General features: G+C 41.9%; 1 protein-coding gene across 1 annotated transcript in view; it reads left to right on the top strand.

The window, feature by feature from the left end:
* The first annotated feature begins 307 nt into the window (after window positions 1-307).
* Window positions 308-17,757, top strand: part of PKD2L1 (polycystin 2 like 1, transient receptor potential cation channel) — a 44,306-nt gene continuing 26,856 nt past the window's right edge. Inside the window, exons 1-2 of the mRNA XM_069567580.1 lie at window positions 308-587; window positions 988-1,101. Of these exons, the coding sequence (XP_069423681.1) occupies window positions 353-587; window positions 988-1,101 (349 nt within the window). The 5' untranslated portion in view covers window positions 308-352. The remainder of the gene's footprint in view (window positions 588-987; window positions 1,102-17,757) is intronic.

Below are 17,757 nucleotides of genomic sequence, written 5' to 3'. Positions count from 1 at the left end.
AGTGTTCAGCTCTCTTGCCCCACCTTCCTTCCAAACCCAGTCTCCACAACTTCCTATTCCCCCATCAAACCCCTGCCTCCCAGCTCCCTCCCACCCTCTTTCTTCTTGTCCCCTGCACTTGCTGAGGGGAGAGAGCCCCTGACACAGCACTGACGTCATTCCCCACCCTCCACCTCCTCTGCTCCCTCCCTGCAGCGGGCACAGACTCCCCTACAGAAGGCTGCAGGAGACCAGCTGTCCTCACATTCCCTTCCCTTTGCCCTCTGCTGGCTAGGCTAACCTGTGCCTTTGTTCTCTCTTTCTCCAGGTGAGAGTGGGTACCTGAGGTGCCAGGTCCCCTGCCTCATCCCCCATGAATGCTGTGGGAAGCCCCGAGGAACAGGAGCTTCAAGAGCTGGGGAGCGGAGCCTGGGACAACCCCACCTACAGCGGTCCCCCCTCCCCTCAAGGGACCCTCCAGATCTGCACCATCTCCAATGCAGTGCTGCCTCAACCCCAGCCCAAGCAGCCTGAAGATGGACCCCAGGAAAAGGCACACAGGACCCTGGTGTCCAGCTGCTGCCTTCGCATCTGTCGTGGCATCAGAGGTGCCTGGTGGGGGGAGGCACCTCCTGAGATACTGGGGTTGGGAGAAGGGACCAGCTGAGGCTTTGGGAAGGGGATACAGTATGAAGAAGATGTATCTTTGGGGTTTGTGAACGGTCTGTGTCAGATCTGAATGCCCCAGAATACAGAGGCTAGTGTGGTGGTCTCTCAGAGGGAAAGCCTGGCACAGTCATCTCTTGGGGACCCAGAAGCGTATGTGGGAGCTAGTTTGAGGGAAGACATGGATGTGATGATACCCTAGCCTGCCCCACCTGGGGTAAGGTGATGGGAAAAGGGGCTGGGGTGGAAACGAACATAAATTCCAGGGACTGGTTGGTGGGATAACTGGAAGGAACCCTGCTGTGGGAATTCTGGACATCTTTCCAATGTCCCTTCCTTTAGGACTTTGGGGAACAACCTTGACTGAGAACACAGCTGAGAACCGGGAGCTGTATGTCAAGACCACCCTGCGGGAGCTTTTGGTATACGTCGTGTTCCTGGTGGACATCTGTCTCTGTGAGTAACGTCTGTCTCTATGTACATCTGTGTGTGATCAGCACCTGTGTGTACAGCAACTGTGTACACACCTCTGTGGGCAGCGTCTGTGGGGACAGCTTCCTCTACTTGTGTGAGCAGAGGGTCCTAGGATCCTTGGATTCACCGTGTCCTAGGATCTTTATATCAATAATAACATTCTATTTTATACCTTTCCAGCTTCAGGCCTTTTAATTAAAAAGAACACATCACTGAGTTCAGGAGAAAAAGGCAGACTGTGGGAAAACTTCATACAAGTGGCTTTGTCAAGAGTTACAAGGGGGAATCCACTTTTTTGTTGTTGTTTGTTTCATTTTTAGGGGAATCCACTTTTTAAGTTCAAGTTCTTGATACTGACTTAGCAACCACTGTTCTCTGTTAGTAGGTGGAAGTTTTTAACCTTCTGTAAAGAGTGGATGACACTCTTTTCTGTTCAGAAAAAAATAGTTTGGTGGGCTTCACATAGTTATCATGGACTAGGTTTGATCCACACTTCTTTGGAGGCGGGAAGAAAAAGATTCAGGCAGGCCTTAGAACTCACATCCCTAATAAAAGGGTTAAAGATGCAAATGGTGTGGTAATCAGTGCAGCTAAGATTCTCCCATGTGAGAGAGCACCATGCCACAGGTATGGAGGGAAGCTTATCTGAAGCTCTATCTATGGATATAAGCTGGGAAGGTTTGGTCTGTCCCTTGAGAGAAGCAAGTGAAAAGCTAGATCAGTGAGTCATGGAAGAACAAATAACTGGGGTTCGTGATAAAGATGGATTGAACAGATGCTATAAGGCCTATAGGTAAGCGTGCTTTGAACTTGGTTAATTGCTGCTTTAAGTTCTTGCATAAGTGAATTTTGGTTAGTTTGATAGAGTTGTGTGGGTACGTGTGTGTTGACTTGAAGCTGCAGCTTAGATCATACAGCTAAGGTGCCTCCATTACTAGGTGACTTTATACCTCACAGAGGGCTTCCCTGGTAGCTCAGCTTAAAGAATCCACTTGCAATGCAAGAGACCCCAGTCGATTTCTGGGTCAGGAAGATCCCCTGGAGAAGGCTTAGGTTACCCACTTCAGTATTCTTGGGCTTCCCTGGTGGCTCAGATGGTTAAAAAAAAATCTCCCTGCAATGCAGGAGACCTGGATTTGATGCCTGGGTTGGGAAGATCCCCTGGAGGAGGGTATGGCAACTCAGTCTAGTATTCTTGCCTGGAGAATCCCCATGGGTAGAGAAGCCTGGTGGGCTACAGTCCACAGGGAGGCAAAGAATCAGACACGACTGAGCAGCTAAGCACAGCACATACCTCACAGAAGTCTCTGTTCTTTCTAGGTTGCATAAATGTTCTGCAAGTAGAATCTGAAGATCTGATAATATAATTTTGGTTAAAAATTTCATCATGTTTGTGAGCCATCCACATCTATATGAGCCCTCTAGGAAAGCTGAGGGCTGTTTTGGTTGTACTCGGTTGGGACTCATTCTGTGGGGAGAGGAGGGTGGTTCTATGTTTACCATAGGCCATCAGCACGGGCTGAGACAGAGTACGTGGGGAGCAACAGTCGACCCAGGGCATGTTTTGTGGGACCCATTTTATTCCTCTCTGCAAATGACTGTCACAAATTCATTTGTTGACATACTGTCTTTTTGTCTCAACCATCTGCTAGGAAGGAGTGTTTCTCTCTGTTTTCAGATCCTATGACAGCAGCTGTAACATGCAGGCAGAGCCTTTCTTTATAAATGACTGGAAAGTCTCTATTTCCAGAGCAAGATTGGGAGGTTTCTGGATCCCCACAGTTAGAGTGAACCATTCTGGCTTCAGGGTGGGAAGCTACAGTTCTCAGAGCCCAGTAGTCCATCTGCTCACATTCTCCACTTTTTGAGATCCCAACACACTGCCGAACACTAGGTGGTCTGTAACTTGCCAAAGTCTGAGTCATAGACTCAATCCAATGATCACAGAATCTTTGAGTGGCCAGGAGCTTTACAGGTCATCTAGTTCAAAGAGAAGGAAACGGCAACCCACTCCAGTGTTCTTGCCTGGAGAATCCCAGGGACGGGGGAGCCTGGTGGGCTGCCGTCTATGGGGTCGCACAGAGTCGGACACGACTGAAGCGACTCAGCAGCAGCAGCAGCAGCAGCAGCTCAAAGAGATAGAAATCCTTTCTCCTTGACCCTCCCTGTGGTGCTCTGTCAGGTGACTACAACCTGTGGTGCATCCATAAGAGTTCCACTGTTTCACGGGGCAGCCCTATTTCCTTCCATCCACGGAGCTCCCCCTTCTGTACCAGACCCTGGACCGAGATAAGCAGAGATGACTGATCCTTGGGCCTTTCAGGGGCTCAACCTTCTCCTTTTGAGAACTCCCCTCTATTGAGCCATCTACTTCCCTGTTACTCTCCAAAGTGACAATTCTTCAGCTGTGTGAATGAATGTGGTGATCTGTTCTCTGAATTAGATACCTGCTAATTTCCCACTAAACCAATCATTATAAAATGGTTTCCAGAAGTGGTATTATGCAGAGATTGAAGGCATGGGCTCAAACACAGATTGGGTTCAAACACCATGTTCTACCATTTACCAGGTGAGGGACCTTGAGTAAGTAGCTTAACTTCTTTGAGTTTTTGTTTTCTCTTCTATACCTACCCAGTCTAATAAGATTCTTACATGAGATACAAGAAGTAAGATCCATGGACTCATTACTTCCATGCCTAGCATATATATTCCATAATGCTCACCATCCTGATTGCCTGTCTCCAGGCCTGATCTATGTGATACCCCTAATGGACAAAATACTCCATAGTCAATCCAACCAGTTCAGAGTTCTGTGATGCTGTTACTCCAGAACTGAGGGATGTATGAGGACAGGCAGAGGAAGTAATGTCTGAACTAAAACCTGAATGAGGAGGAGAATTCCACTCCCTCAGAAAGGTGAAGATGAGGAAGTTTCTGGGTAAAGGGAATAATGTGTGCCAAGCCCCAGAAATGACAGAAGGCACAGTTTAGTGAGAGTGCATCAGTGTGGCTGGAGCAGGGATTTGAAGAACAAAGTGGTAAAGGCAGACAAGGCCAGCCATTTAAGCAGAGGGTGTAGTGAAGGGCTTTATAAGGTATAATAAGTAGTTGGGATATTATCCTGAGGACCCTGTAAAGTCTTATAAGTACAGACTGCCAGCCCCCCTCAAGAACTTTCTTTTGAAAGAGAATTTGGAGGCCTTCATATTCTGATGATTCCTACAACATGCAACAGAATACCACTAATACTAGTTTCCTAGGCCCCCTCTTCTCACAGCCCCTTCCTTGCTTCAGGCTAATTTTCAGATAACACTGAGCCTTTGACAAGGTCTCAACAGGGCTTCTTTGGTGCTCTCCAGGGTCCTGACCTCACCTTTCTAGCATCTTCGCTTCTTCACTCAGCCTCCCTGAGCTCTGGCCATCTGCAACTAGACTAAATATTCTCAGTGGGGATGATGTAGCCCTCAAAGGAGTGAAAATAGTTGCCTTCAGGGCAAAACAACCCCGCATAGCTATTTCTATAGCTTTTGGATCTCCAAAGGACCCTAGTGCATGAGCTAATGTAGAAAATGTATGTGATATTAAAATTTAATTAGGGTATAGGATAGTTAGCAAAAAATGTCTAAAGAGGCTCCTGGGTTAGGGTACAATGCAAAAAATGTTAAGAAACACTAGACTATACCTACTTTAATTTTGCTAGTTACTGTGCTGACTAAACTCTCCTGCCTAAGGATAGGGGTGCAAGTCCCAGCCATTGAATCTGGCCTAAAGCAGAATGGCTATTGTTCTATCAGGATGCTGTCTTCTAAGAACTGCCATGACATCTGGTTGGATATGTACTGTATCAATTCGCTTTTTTCCCCATCAGTTCCTGAGACTAGGTTCAGCTGCTACAGGACACATATTTGGCATTAAGCTACGGCATAATGGAAAGATCAGGATATTGGAGTCAGAAAAACTAGATTCAGATGCCAGCTCTTCTCCTTACTAGTTTTGTGATTTTAAGTACTTCCTTGTTGGTAGAACAAGGATAATAATACTTATGGAGATAATGTATAAAGAACCTCACACAATCATTGATAGTATTTATCTTTGTGTGTAGGGGATTTCCAAATTCTTGAACTTTTAGTCTGCTGGTAAAAAAAAGTACCTTTCAAGAAAGAAGCAAGTCTGAAAAGACTGTATACTGTAGGATTCTGACTATGTGACATTCTGGAAAAGGCAAAACTATGGAGATAGTGGAAGGACCCTTCACCTCCACACACACAGAGCCAGGGTGGTGCCTGTTATGATTGATGAGGTTACGTTGCCACATCATCATCATCCAAAGTCCATACTTCACATTATGGTCACTCTTGATGCTGTATATTCTGGGGGTTTAGAATGGAATTCTCCAGGCTAGAATACTGGAGTGGGTAGCCTTTCCCTTCTCCAGGGGATCTTCCCAACCCAGGGGTCGAACCCAGGTCGCATGCATTGCAGGCAGATTCTTTACCAGCTGAGCCACAGGGGAAGCCATATGCCATAGTATATGACTGATGAAGTCATGTTGCCTCGTCACCATATTGTGTACTTTCTCTTGGAATTCTATCATAGTTGCTCATGTTTCTAAGTGTTTTTTATATTTTCATTTTAATGACTACAGTCACACCACAGATGACTAAAACACTTCTCCTGTTATTTCAGTATTTGCCTAGAATAGGTAAATATATCAATACTTGCTGCTTTTTTTCACCACTTTTGTTGAATTACCTCCTTGGAATTTCCAGGGAGAGAGGATACTATGCCAAAGACAGGAATGTCTTCTTAGTACTTGCTATGTGCTGTTATTTTGCCTCTGTAAGCAATCATATAAATTTATTATATTGCCAGCATTGTAAGATCACACCAATTTTGTCACAACTTTGATAACATTGAATATTCTTATTTATAATTTTTAGTATTAAATAGGCATAACAGTACAGTTTGCCTTAATTTACTTGTCTGTGGTCAAATAAGTGAGGATGGACAGTTTTCTCATGTTTTAATATATTGTGTGTTTATTTTTGTATAAATTGCAGAAGAAATACATTTTAAGAAGAGCAAGGAAGAAGATTGGGGGTGAAGTTTGGCACATTAGACCCTAAGTGAGGGACCAACCACCAAGGGGCTCACTTCCAAGATGTGGGTTCCTGGGGCTGGAAAGAATAGTCAGCTAGGTCAGGCATCACCTGCACAGCAATTTGGCCTGGGATGTGCACTAGTAAACTATGGTAGTTAGCCATACTAACTACATTTCTTCTCCATTATGCTTTGGTTCAGGAACTGGGTGGATCTAGACACCAGGGTATTTGGAGTCTCATCTGGTTAAAATAAATCTGTCTTTTTGATAGAGGCATTATGGGTGAACTATCAATCTTTTCATAATAACCATATCAGTTGTGCAGTCCTTTAAATCTTACAAAGAGCTTTCACACCTGTTATCTCATTTGATTCTGACAGCAATCCTGTAAGGAGTAGATACTATTATTTCCGTTCCACAGCTTAGAAAGCTGTTATGATTGTCATTATGAATAGTCCAGGTATGATCAATAATTCAGTCTGGTTCCTGATGGGTAGAGTCACTCCTATTCCTGGGCAGAGAAAGTGCTTAAGAATGATCTTCCTGCCCCCTCCCCTTCCCTCCCACCATCATGCTATTTCTGAAAGGGCTTCCAGCCTTTTGTCTTCTTGGCAGGATGGCTGTAGCCTTTTGTTGATGGAGGAGACATTGAAGGTCTTTGTGTAGAAACAATGGCTGTTTGTTTTAGGAGACAGTATTGTTATCTCAAAGGCGCACCTGGGACTGTCCCTCACTCCCCTCGAATAGAAGCAGCTCTGAGCCAAGACAAGGCTGGATCTGGTCACCATGGAGCTGTAGAGGAGGACAAAGACCGTTGGCCTTATATCTACACACCAATTAATGTCAACTGGATGTTCTTTATCCACTACTGGTTGTCAGGAAATGCCTGCCTCTGTTCACTCAGCTTTCTTTTAGTGGATTTTAAGGTTCTGTCTGTAGACTGATGGAATCTTACACTAACAGGAGAGGCTGGAGTAAGCTTGGAGATTAGGAAGAATATGTCTCTTTTTTAGATTGAGATACAATTGATAATGTACTATTGTATTAGTTTTAGAGGTACAACATGATCTGATATACTTACATATTGTTAAAGGATTACCACAGTAAGTTTAGTTAAGTTTAGTTTATCAGCACATATAATTACAGGTTTTTTTTTCTTATAATGAGAACTTTTAAGATCTACTATCTTAGCAGGTTTTCAAATATAGTCACCAGCCCTGTGGCCCAAGACTCACTTCTTATAACTGGAAATTTTTACATTTTGGCCACTTTCACCCATTTTGCCCACCTCCTGCATCTGTTAACCACCAATCTGTTCTCTGTATCTATGAGTTCAGGAGGTTGAGATGGTTTTCTTTTTTGGGGTTTTTTTTTTTTTTGGTTCTTTGTTTGTTTTTTAAGATTCTACCAGTAAGTAAAGTCACACAGTATTTCTCTCTTTACATACACACATACATGCATCACCTTCTCTATCCATTCATCCATCAGTGTTTCCATGTCTTGGTTATTGCAAATAATATTGCAGTAAACATAGGGGTGTACAGACTTCGTTTCCTTTGAATAAATACCTAGGAATAAATTTACTGGATCATATGATAATTTTATTTTTAATTTTTTGAGAAACCTTCACAGAAGATGGCTTTCTTAACTGAGTGTCCCTAGAATTAACAAAGAAAGGAACAGAAAGATATTAGAGGGTAAGGAAATATCTTTGGGTGAGCCCCAACCCCCATGTGGCTGCAATGATGGCAGAAGATAATGGGTCATATAGAATCATAACATTAGTGAAGGCACAGTGGTGATGGAGATAGTATGGGACCTGGAATAAGATGACTTCCTTCAAATGATGGTGAGACCACTTATTAGACATGTGCCTTTGATAAGATGTAAGTCAGGATATTTAAATCCCTGGAGGCCTTGATTTCCTTGTATTTCAAATGAGGATAATGTCTGCTTTGTGAGACTAGTGGGGGAAAAAAAGTACTTAATATGGTGCTTGGCGTATAGTAGGCTTTCAATAAATACCAGTTGTCATTCCACATCATTTCCATAAATTTGGAAAACATGGAAATGAAAAGTTTAACCCACCAGAACCTGAGATCTGTTTGAAAATACCAGTATAATGCTTAGCAAGGATCAGAAAGACCAGCCCTCCAGAGGAGGTTGCCAAAGATTAAGAATGGCCATAAGGGGGCTTCCCTGGTGGTCCAGTGGCTAAGACTCCATGCTCCCAATGCAGGGGCATGGGTTTTGATCCCTGGTTAGGGAACTAGATCTCACATGCCACAATTAAGAGTTTACTGGTTGCAACTAAGACCTGGCATAGTGAAAAAAAAAAAAATAGGATGACCGTGGGATAATAATTTCATGCCTCTACTAGCATACTTAGTTAACCATGGCCCATCCAGACCCAGAGAATTAAGATGTCCTTCTAGTACTAGGGTGAGATGATCTGAGTCAATTAAACCTAAATGATAGAGATTTAGGCCCTACCAGCAGGCTTTGGGGCTTCCCTAGTGGCTCAGGGAGTAAAGAATCCACCTATAATGCAGAAGACTCGGTTCGATCCCTGGATTAGAAAAATCCCCTGGAGGAGGGCATGGCAATCCACTCCAGTATTCTTGCCTAGAGAGTCCCCATGGACCGAGGAGCCTGGCAGGCTGCAGTCCATGGAGTTGCAAAGAGTCGGACATGGCTGAGTGACTAAGCACAGCACAGCACAGCAGGCTTGGATCTGTGTTTGCTGTAGCAGAATTCCCTGGTGCCCTGGAATTTCCAGGGCTGGATCACTCTTAGAAGATCAGCGGGTCTGGACATACCTGTCCAGTGCTGAATGATAATTTGTCATTTAGTTTTCTCCCATTTGGGGGGCTGTCACTGGTCTCTAGAAACAAACCATACATTTAAATGCTAGATCTTAGGATCAGGGAAAGGGTTTTTCAGAACTATGACTATGCTTGAGGCTTCCCAGGTAGGTCAGTGGTAAAGAATCCACCTGCCAATACAGGAGATGTGGGTTTGATCCTTGGATTGGGAAGATCCCTGGAGAAGAAAATGGCAACCTATTCTAATATTAGTGCTTGGGAAATCCCATGGATAAAGGATCCTGGCAGGCTATAGTCCATGGGGTCACAAAAGAGTCATACATGACTTAAGAACTAAAAACCAATAGCAACATGACATGCTTCAGGCAAGTGCAGAAGTGCAGGCACCACCAGCTGATGAAATCTGGGCCGCTGCCAGCGTAAGCGGCCAGGGAAAGAATGCACAGTTCACATTTAGAAGGCATGAGTCTGAGTGCTGACTCTGCCTCTTGCCAGCTAAATGACCTGAGCTAGTCAAATAACTCTGAACCTCATGATTCATAGGGAACTGCTCATGGGTAAGGTGGAATAATCACACCATGTCTGACCGGCTATTTGGAAATGTGCAGGGGAAAGGTCTTTGTAAAGTATGTACTGTGGCACACAGATAAGGGATTATAATAATATTGATAATGATCTCTTTACACTATGGGATGGCGGCAGGGGAAAGCCTAGGGTTTTAAGTTCAGGCAGATTCTCAAGTCTGGGTGGAGGCGCTAGTCACAAAAATAGGCAAAGGGCAGTGGTCCTAAAAGGTGTGCTCTAAGGACACCTGGATATATCCTGAGACCCTTTCAGGGCTTCCTGAGAACAAAATGTTTGTGAACCACTGACTTAGAGAATGAATCTGAGCTAGTCAACCCTAATTATTTCACAGCATTGAGGAAAAGGACAAATGAGACAAAGAGAGCTTATTAGGAAAAAGTTCAGATGAAGGACAAGAGCCTGGGTATTCACACATTGATTCATTCAAACATATATGAAGTCCTGGCTTCCCTAGTGGCTCAGCTGGTAAAGAATTGAGACCTGGGTTCAATCCCTGGCTGGGGAAGATCCCCTGGAGAAGGAAATAGCAACCTCCTTCAGTGTTCTTGCCTGGAGAATTCCATGGACAGAGGAGCTGGGCAGGCTATAGTCCATGGGATCTCAAAGAGTCAGACACAACTGAATGACTGACTTTCACTTTTCACTATGTCAGGCCCTAGGCCAACTGTAAAAGGGTTTGAAATACAGAGATTCACCCTCTGCCTTCAAGGAGGAAAGATGGTAGAAATGTAAAGCAACAGTGTCATGGTGTGATGAATGCAATGGTGAAGGGGTGAGCTGGACTATGGCAAGATGTGGGGGATGAAATGGTCAGAGCAATCTGGAAGGCTTGCAGCTCCCAGAGGCAGGCAAGTGTTTGCATCTGAGGAGACCCAGAGTCAATGCCAGAGAGGCCTAAAGTCATTGCTATTTGCTTGCTTGTTTGTTTTAACATCGTTGGCTTTCAGCCTGGAGGAGGCAGGGGTTGGAGGACGTAGCCAGAGCCAGCTAAGGCCTCAGACTACAGAAACACAAGAACTTTGCTGTACTCCGAGTCTGAAAGGACAAGTATAACAGGAAAATGTAAAACAGTATTTTTCCTCATTCCTTACAAAAAATTCCAACCCCCTCCCCCAAATTTCTGGGAACATCTTTATTGAAATGTTGTTTTAAAAAGTCCAATAAGGCCACTGTTATTAACCACTATTAACAGTTTGGTGTGTATCATTTGAGCCATTTTCTAGGCACATAACAAATGGTGGTGGTGGTGGTTTAGTCTCTAAGTCATGTCCAACTCTTGTAGCCCCATAGATTGTAGCCTGCCAGGCTCCTCTGTCTATGGGGTTTCCTAGGCAAGAATACTGGAGTGGGTTGCCATTTCCTTCTCCAGGGGGATCTTCCAGACCCAGAGATTGAACCCATATCTGCTGCATTGCAGGCAGATTCTTTACAGCTGAGAGCTTATGGTGAACAATGTTGGATTCCTGATCTCCAAAGAAGATTTAGCTTCAGGACCAGGGACCAGGCTTGATCACTCAAGAGCTTTTGTGTAGCAGTTTTATTAAAGTACGAAAAGAGACAGAGAAAGCTTCTGATACAGACATCAGAAGGGGGATTAGGAGTGGCCCCCAGCGAGTGTTAGCAAAGGAGTTATACTTTTTAAATTGGTTATCACAATAAATTAAAAGAATGTCTCAAGGTTCCATGGGGTCAAAAAGAGTATGACACAACTCACTCCAGTACTCTTGCCTGGAGAATCCCATGGACAGAGGAGCTTGGTGGGCCACAGTCCATGGGTCGCAAAGAGTCAGACATGACTGAGCGCCTTCACTTCAATTCAAATACACACACACAGACCCACTCCAACAGTTTGCATTTTAAGATAACAGGATTAGTCAGAAGGTTTTTAAGAAGTAGAAACCTCTCAACCAGGATACATTGTTGTTCTATAATCCTTCAGTTCAGTTCAGTTCAGTTGCTCAGTCGTGTCTGACTCTTTGCGACCCCATGATCTCAGCACGTCAGGCCTCCATGTCCATCACCAACTCCTGGAGTTCACCCAAACTCATGTCCATCGAGTCAGTGATGCCATGCAGCCATCTCATCCTCTGTCGTCCCCTTCTCCTCCTGCCCCCAATCCCTCCCAGCATCAGGGTCTTTTCCAGTGAGTCAACTCTTCGCATGAGATGGCCAAAGTATTGGAGTTTAAGCCTCAGCATCAGTCCTTCCAAAGAACACCCAGGGCTAATCTCCTTTAGGATAGACTGGTTGGATCGCCTTGCAGTCCAAGGGACTTGCAAGAGTCTTCTCCAGCACCACAGTTTGAAAGTATCAATTCTTCGGCACTCAGCTTTCTTCACAGTCCAACTCCCACATCCATACATGACCACTGGAAAAACCATAGCCTTGACTAGACGGACCTTTGTTGGCAAAGTAATGTCTCTAATTTTCAATATGCTATCTAGATTCGTCATAACTTTCCTTCCAAGGAGTAAGCATCTTTTAATTTCATGGCTGCAGTCACCATCTGCAGTGATTTTGGAGCCCCAAAAAATAAAGTCTGACACTGTTTCCTCATCTATTTCCCATGAAGTGATGGGATCAGATGCCATGATCTTAGTTTTCTGAATGTTGAGCTTTAAGCCAACTTTTTCACTCTCCTCCTTCACTTTCATCAAGAGGCTTTTTAGTTCCTCTTCACTTTCTGCCATAAGGGTGGTGTCGTCTGCATATCTGTTATTGATACATCTCCCGGCAATCTTGACTACAGCTTGTGCTTCTTCCAGCCCAGCGTTTCTCATGATGTACTCTGCATAGAAGTTAAATAAGCAGAGTGATAATATACAGCCTTGATGTACTCCTTTTCCTATTTGGAACCAGTCTGTTGTTCCATGTCCGGTTCTAAAAGTTGCCTCCTGACCTACATATAGGTTTCTCAAGAGGCAGGTCAGGTGGTCTGGTATGCCCATCTCTTTCAGAATTTTCTACAGTTTACTGTGATCCACACAGTCAAAGGTTTTGGCATAGTCAAGAAAGCAGAAATAGATGTTTTTCTGGAACTCTCTTGCTTTTTCCATGATCCAGCGGATATTGGCGATTTGATCTCTGGTTCCTTTGCCTTTTCTGAAACCAGCCTGAACATCTGGAAGTTCATGGTTCACGTATTGCTGAAGCCTGGCTTGGAGAATTTTGAGCATTACTTTACTAGCATGTGAGATGAGTGCAACTGTGCAGTAGTTTGAGCATTCTTTGGCATTGCCTTTCTTTGGGATTGGAATGAAAACTGACCTTTTCCAGTCCTGTGGCCACTGCTGAGTGTTCCAAACTTGCTGGCATATTGAGTGCAGCACTTTCAAGGCATCATCTTTCAGGATTTAACTCAACTGTAATTCCATCACCTCCACTAGCTTTGTTCATAATGATGCTTTCTAAGGCCCACTTGACTTCACATTCCAGGATGTATGGCTCTAGGTGAGTGATCACACCATTGTGATTATCTGGGTTGTGAAGATCTTTTTTGTAGAGTTCTTCTGTGTATTCTTGCCACCTCTTCTTAATATCTTCTGCTTCTGTTAAGTCCATACCATTTCTGTCCTTTACTGAGCCCATCTTTGCATGAAATGTTCCCTTGGTATCTCTAATTTTCTTGAAGAGATCTCTAGTCTTTCCCATTCTGTTTTCCTCTATTTCTTTGCATTGATCACTGAGGAAGGCTTTCTTATCTCTCCTTGCTCTTCTTTGGAATTCTGCATTCAAATGGGAATATCTCCTTTTTTCCTTTGCTTTTCGCTTCTCTTCTTTTCACAGCAATTTGTAAGGCCTCTTCAGACAGCCATTTTGCTTTTTTGCATTTCTTTTCCATGGGGATGGTCTTGATCCCTGTCTCCTGTACAATGTCACAAACCTCCATCCATAGTTCATCAGGTACTCTGTCTATCATATCTAGTCCCTTAAATCTATTTCTCACTTCCACTGTATAATCATAAGGGATTTGATTTAGGTCATACCTGAATGGTCGAGTGGTTTTCCCTACTTTCTTCAATTTAAGTCTGAATTTGGCAATAAGGAGTTCGTGATCTGAGCCATAGTCAGCTCCCGGTCTTGTTTTTGCTGACTGTATTGAGCTTCTCCATCTTTGGCTGCAAAGAATATAATCAGTCTGATTTCAGTGTTGACCATCTGGTGATGTCCATGCGTAGAGTCTTCTCTTGTGTTGTTGGAAGAGGGTGTTTGCTATGACAAGTGTGTTCTCTTGGCAAAATGCTATTAGTCTTTGCCCTGCTTCATTCTGTACTCCAAGGCCAAATTTGCCTGTTGCTCCAGGTGTTTCTTGACTTCCTACTTTTGCATTCCAGTCCCCTATAATGAGAAGGACATCTTTTAAAGGTGTTAGTTCTAAAAGGTCTTGTAGGTTTTCATAGAACCGTTCAACTTCAGCTTCTTCAGCATTACTGGTTGGGGCATAGACTTGGATTACTGTGATATTGAATGGTTTGCCTTGGAAACGAACAGAGATCATTCTGTCGTTTTTGAGACTGCATCCAAGTACTGCATTTCAGACTCTCTTGTTGACCATGATGGCTACTCCATTTCTTCTAAGGGATTCCTGCCTGCAGTAGTAGATATAATGGTCATCTGAGTTAAATTCACTCATTCCAGTCCATTTTAGTTGGCTGATTCCTACAATGTCGACGTTCACTCTTGCCATCTCCTGTTTGACCACTTCCAATTTGCCTTGATTCATGGACCTAACATTCCAGGTTCCTATGCAATATTGCTCTTTACAGCATCAGACCTTGCTTCTATTACCAGTCACATCCATAGCTGGCTATTGTTTTTGCTTTGGCTCCATCCCTTCATTCGTTCTATAATCCTTAGTACAGAGTTTAGACTGAGTTGCTTGTGTAATCCTCAGGCTTAAAGAAAAAAGCGTTTTATGTGACTAAGAGCATGTGACTAGTGTTGTTTGTTGTTGTAATCATCAGGCTTAAGGAAAAAACGTTTTATGTTACTAAGGAATGTAGAGGGAAAAAAAGTTTTTCCTTTCCTCCTCCTTGAAAATTCCAGACCCCTATCTCCCCCTGGGGACCCCAGACTTCTTATCAACCCACCTAGGAATTAACTCTCTCACCACTGAGCCATAAGGAAAGCCCAGGCACATATAGGTAGAAATTTTAGAAAAGAGACTTTGGTTGTTCTGGGCAAACAGATGAAATGTACCCTGAAGATGATAAGCATAGGAGGCCTTCCCAAGATGTTGATGGCTGATGGCAATAAAGTCAGTGTAGGATCTCTTGATGCACTTTGTAGAAACTAACTCACACTTCAGAATATCTGCGAGAAACTGACAGCTTGCAGTGAAGGCAGGAATCAGATACAGTGCTTCTTGCTGGGTACTTCTTCGTTTTTAAAAATATTTATTTATGTTTTTACTTATTTATTTGGGTATGACAGGTCTCAGTTGCAGCATGTGGGATCTAGTTCCCTGACCAGGGATGGAACCTGGGCCCCCTGCATTGGGAGCACAGAGTCTTTGCCACCTAACCACCAAGAATGTCCCTGGGTACTTCTATATCCTGGCCCACCTCTCCCAGTGTCTCCTTTCTTCTCTCTCATCTCTCTCCCCAGATGCCAGTCCACTTTGCTTTCTTCTCATTTACCTCTGCCCAAAGTATTTGAATCTTCTTTCCTTTTTAAAAAAAAAAACTTTAAATAGCATATTTATTCCCTGCCTTATTTTACAGAGCAATGTAAGGTAAATGTAGTAACCCACACACTAAACTAGAAAATCCTATACAGATAAAATGTGTTTTCAGAGGAAACAGAGTTGGAAGATTAAGACCAGGACAGAATTAAAATAAGATTATGCAAAAATACCTTCCTTCAGACAGATTAAAGTTGGGCTTCAATTCTGAATTTCATTAGTATAAGTAAACAAGAGAAGAAATTTGTTACACAATTTGCACCGTACATAAGGATAAAAATGAACATTTATTAGCAGAAGTAAATTTTACGTTGATACCTAGGTCAATGAATACATTATAGTGAGGCTTCCTGTAGTTGGTAAACCAGCTCTTCTGATGGCCTGGGTTTTTTTAACTTTTTTTCCCATGTTTATTTTTTTCTGTTTCCTTTAAATTTTTTTAAATTATGAAAATATGATAACACATTTAAGGAGACTTGGAAAAAACAGAACAAAGTTACATATAATTCTGCTATACATTACAATTATTTTTTAAGTAGATAAATTAAGATTTTTAATTGGAGTTTCAATATCAAACTCTCAAAACTTAATAGAATGAATATACAGAGAAGTAGAAGGATATACCTGAAAAGCATTCAACATAATTAAGATTTATACAATTTTCACAAAACAATAGGATACAAATTCTATTGAAGTTCCCATAGACTATAAACTAGAAAACACTAGAACATATCCAGGGACTTAAGACCAGGTGCAAATATATCATGGTCTAAAGGTATTGAAATCATACAGAGTCTGTTCTCTTATCATTGTGGAATTATACTAGGGATTACTATCAAAAGATATTTGAAAATAATCCACGTACCTTCACTTTACCTTTACCACGTAGTTTTAAGTGCAATATAACATTTCTAAGAGAGATCTTTGACATACCCATTGAAAGCCTCAATAAAATTAGAAGATTGAAAAAGCACAGAGGGTGATTGCAGAGAAGAAAGCATTTAAATGAGAAATTAATATCAAACAGAAATTAATACCAAAGATACTTTAAAAATCCCATGTATTTGGAAATTAAATGTCCACTTTTAAATGATGGATATATCTAAGAAGCCATAGCAAGGAAAATTAGAAAATATTTTGTAATAGAATAAAAATGAGAATTCAACAGAATTTGTTGCATATAGCTGAAGCTGCTCAGTGCAATTAAATACAATGTGGAATCTTGAGTAAGATATGAAATCAAATAGTGGACACTAGCATAAAATTTTGTGAAATTTGAACAAAATCTGTACTTTAGTTAATAATACTCTATCACATGTTAATTTCCTATTTTTTTAAACATGATATTTCTTTATATTCTCAGAATTGGATGAGAAGTTTCAAGCCTCATTCAAATTTTTTATTTTTTAAAAACTCAGTAAGATAATAAACTTTCTAGACTTTTAGCAGTAATATTAGATGCCAAAATATGTGGAACTATATCAAAGTTTTGAGTGAATATAAATTCAAAATCTCTCATTCTATTCATACCAAGTCAAACAAGTAGAATCAAAATGTTATAAAATTTTTATCTAGGCAAAAATCCATAAGTTTTCTAAAATATATTTATTATATTATACATACTATTTATATACATGTATACAAAACTTTTCTGTGACTTTTGATAAAGGCTTGAGAAAGAACATAAAAAAGACAGAGAAATTGGAAACCATAAACTAAATGAAATGGGAGAAGTGAATATGAAACAGAAAAAGAGAAACAAACTAGATAAAAGTAAAAGATCATCATATAGTTTAGTTGTTTTTAAAGGTGGTTGCTGATTAGAAACATATCTGGAGTTTTGGAGGAAAAAAGCAATACCTGAGTATTTGTATTTTTCAAAAAATTCCAAGATAATTCTGATATGCCTCTGGATTGTTAAGTGATTACAGGTTTTTCTATTAAATGGTAGTTTCAGTGATACAGAATTCTATTATTTTCTGCTGACCAGTCATGATATAATTGTTGTATTAAGCAGAAATCACAATAATGGAAGAGGTTTATCAGTTTTCATTATCAATAGCCAGACAAAAAGATCATTACAATTGTAAACCGTAATGGAAATGTGATTAACCTAACAATATAAAATAATTACATACAATCTGGGAGGTTAATTAGAGTGTGATAAGTAAAAGTGCATACTTGCACATGTTTTATTTTTTAAAAATAATTATTTTAATTGGAGGCTAATTACTTTACAATATTGTAGTGGTTTTTGGCAAACATCGACATGAATCAGCCATGGGTGCACATGTGTTCCCCATCCAGAACCCTCCTTCCACCTCCCTCCGCACCCCATCCCCCAGGGTCATCCCTGTGCACCAGCCCTGAGCACCCTGTCTCACTTGCACATGTTTTTATCCACCCAGCCAGTCTGTCTTTTGGTTGGTGCATTTAATCCATTT

This window comes from Ovis canadensis, chromosome 22, assembly GCF_042477335.2.
Source record: "Ovis canadensis isolate MfBH-ARS-UI-01 breed Bighorn chromosome 22, ARS-UI_OviCan_v2, whole genome shotgun sequence".
In the NCBI taxonomy this organism is placed as follows: domain Eukaryota; kingdom Metazoa; phylum Chordata; class Mammalia; order Artiodactyla; family Bovidae; genus Ovis; species Ovis canadensis.
The sequence above is the reverse complement of the archived record's forward strand: the minus strand, read 5'-3'. Positions and strand labels throughout refer to the sequence as shown.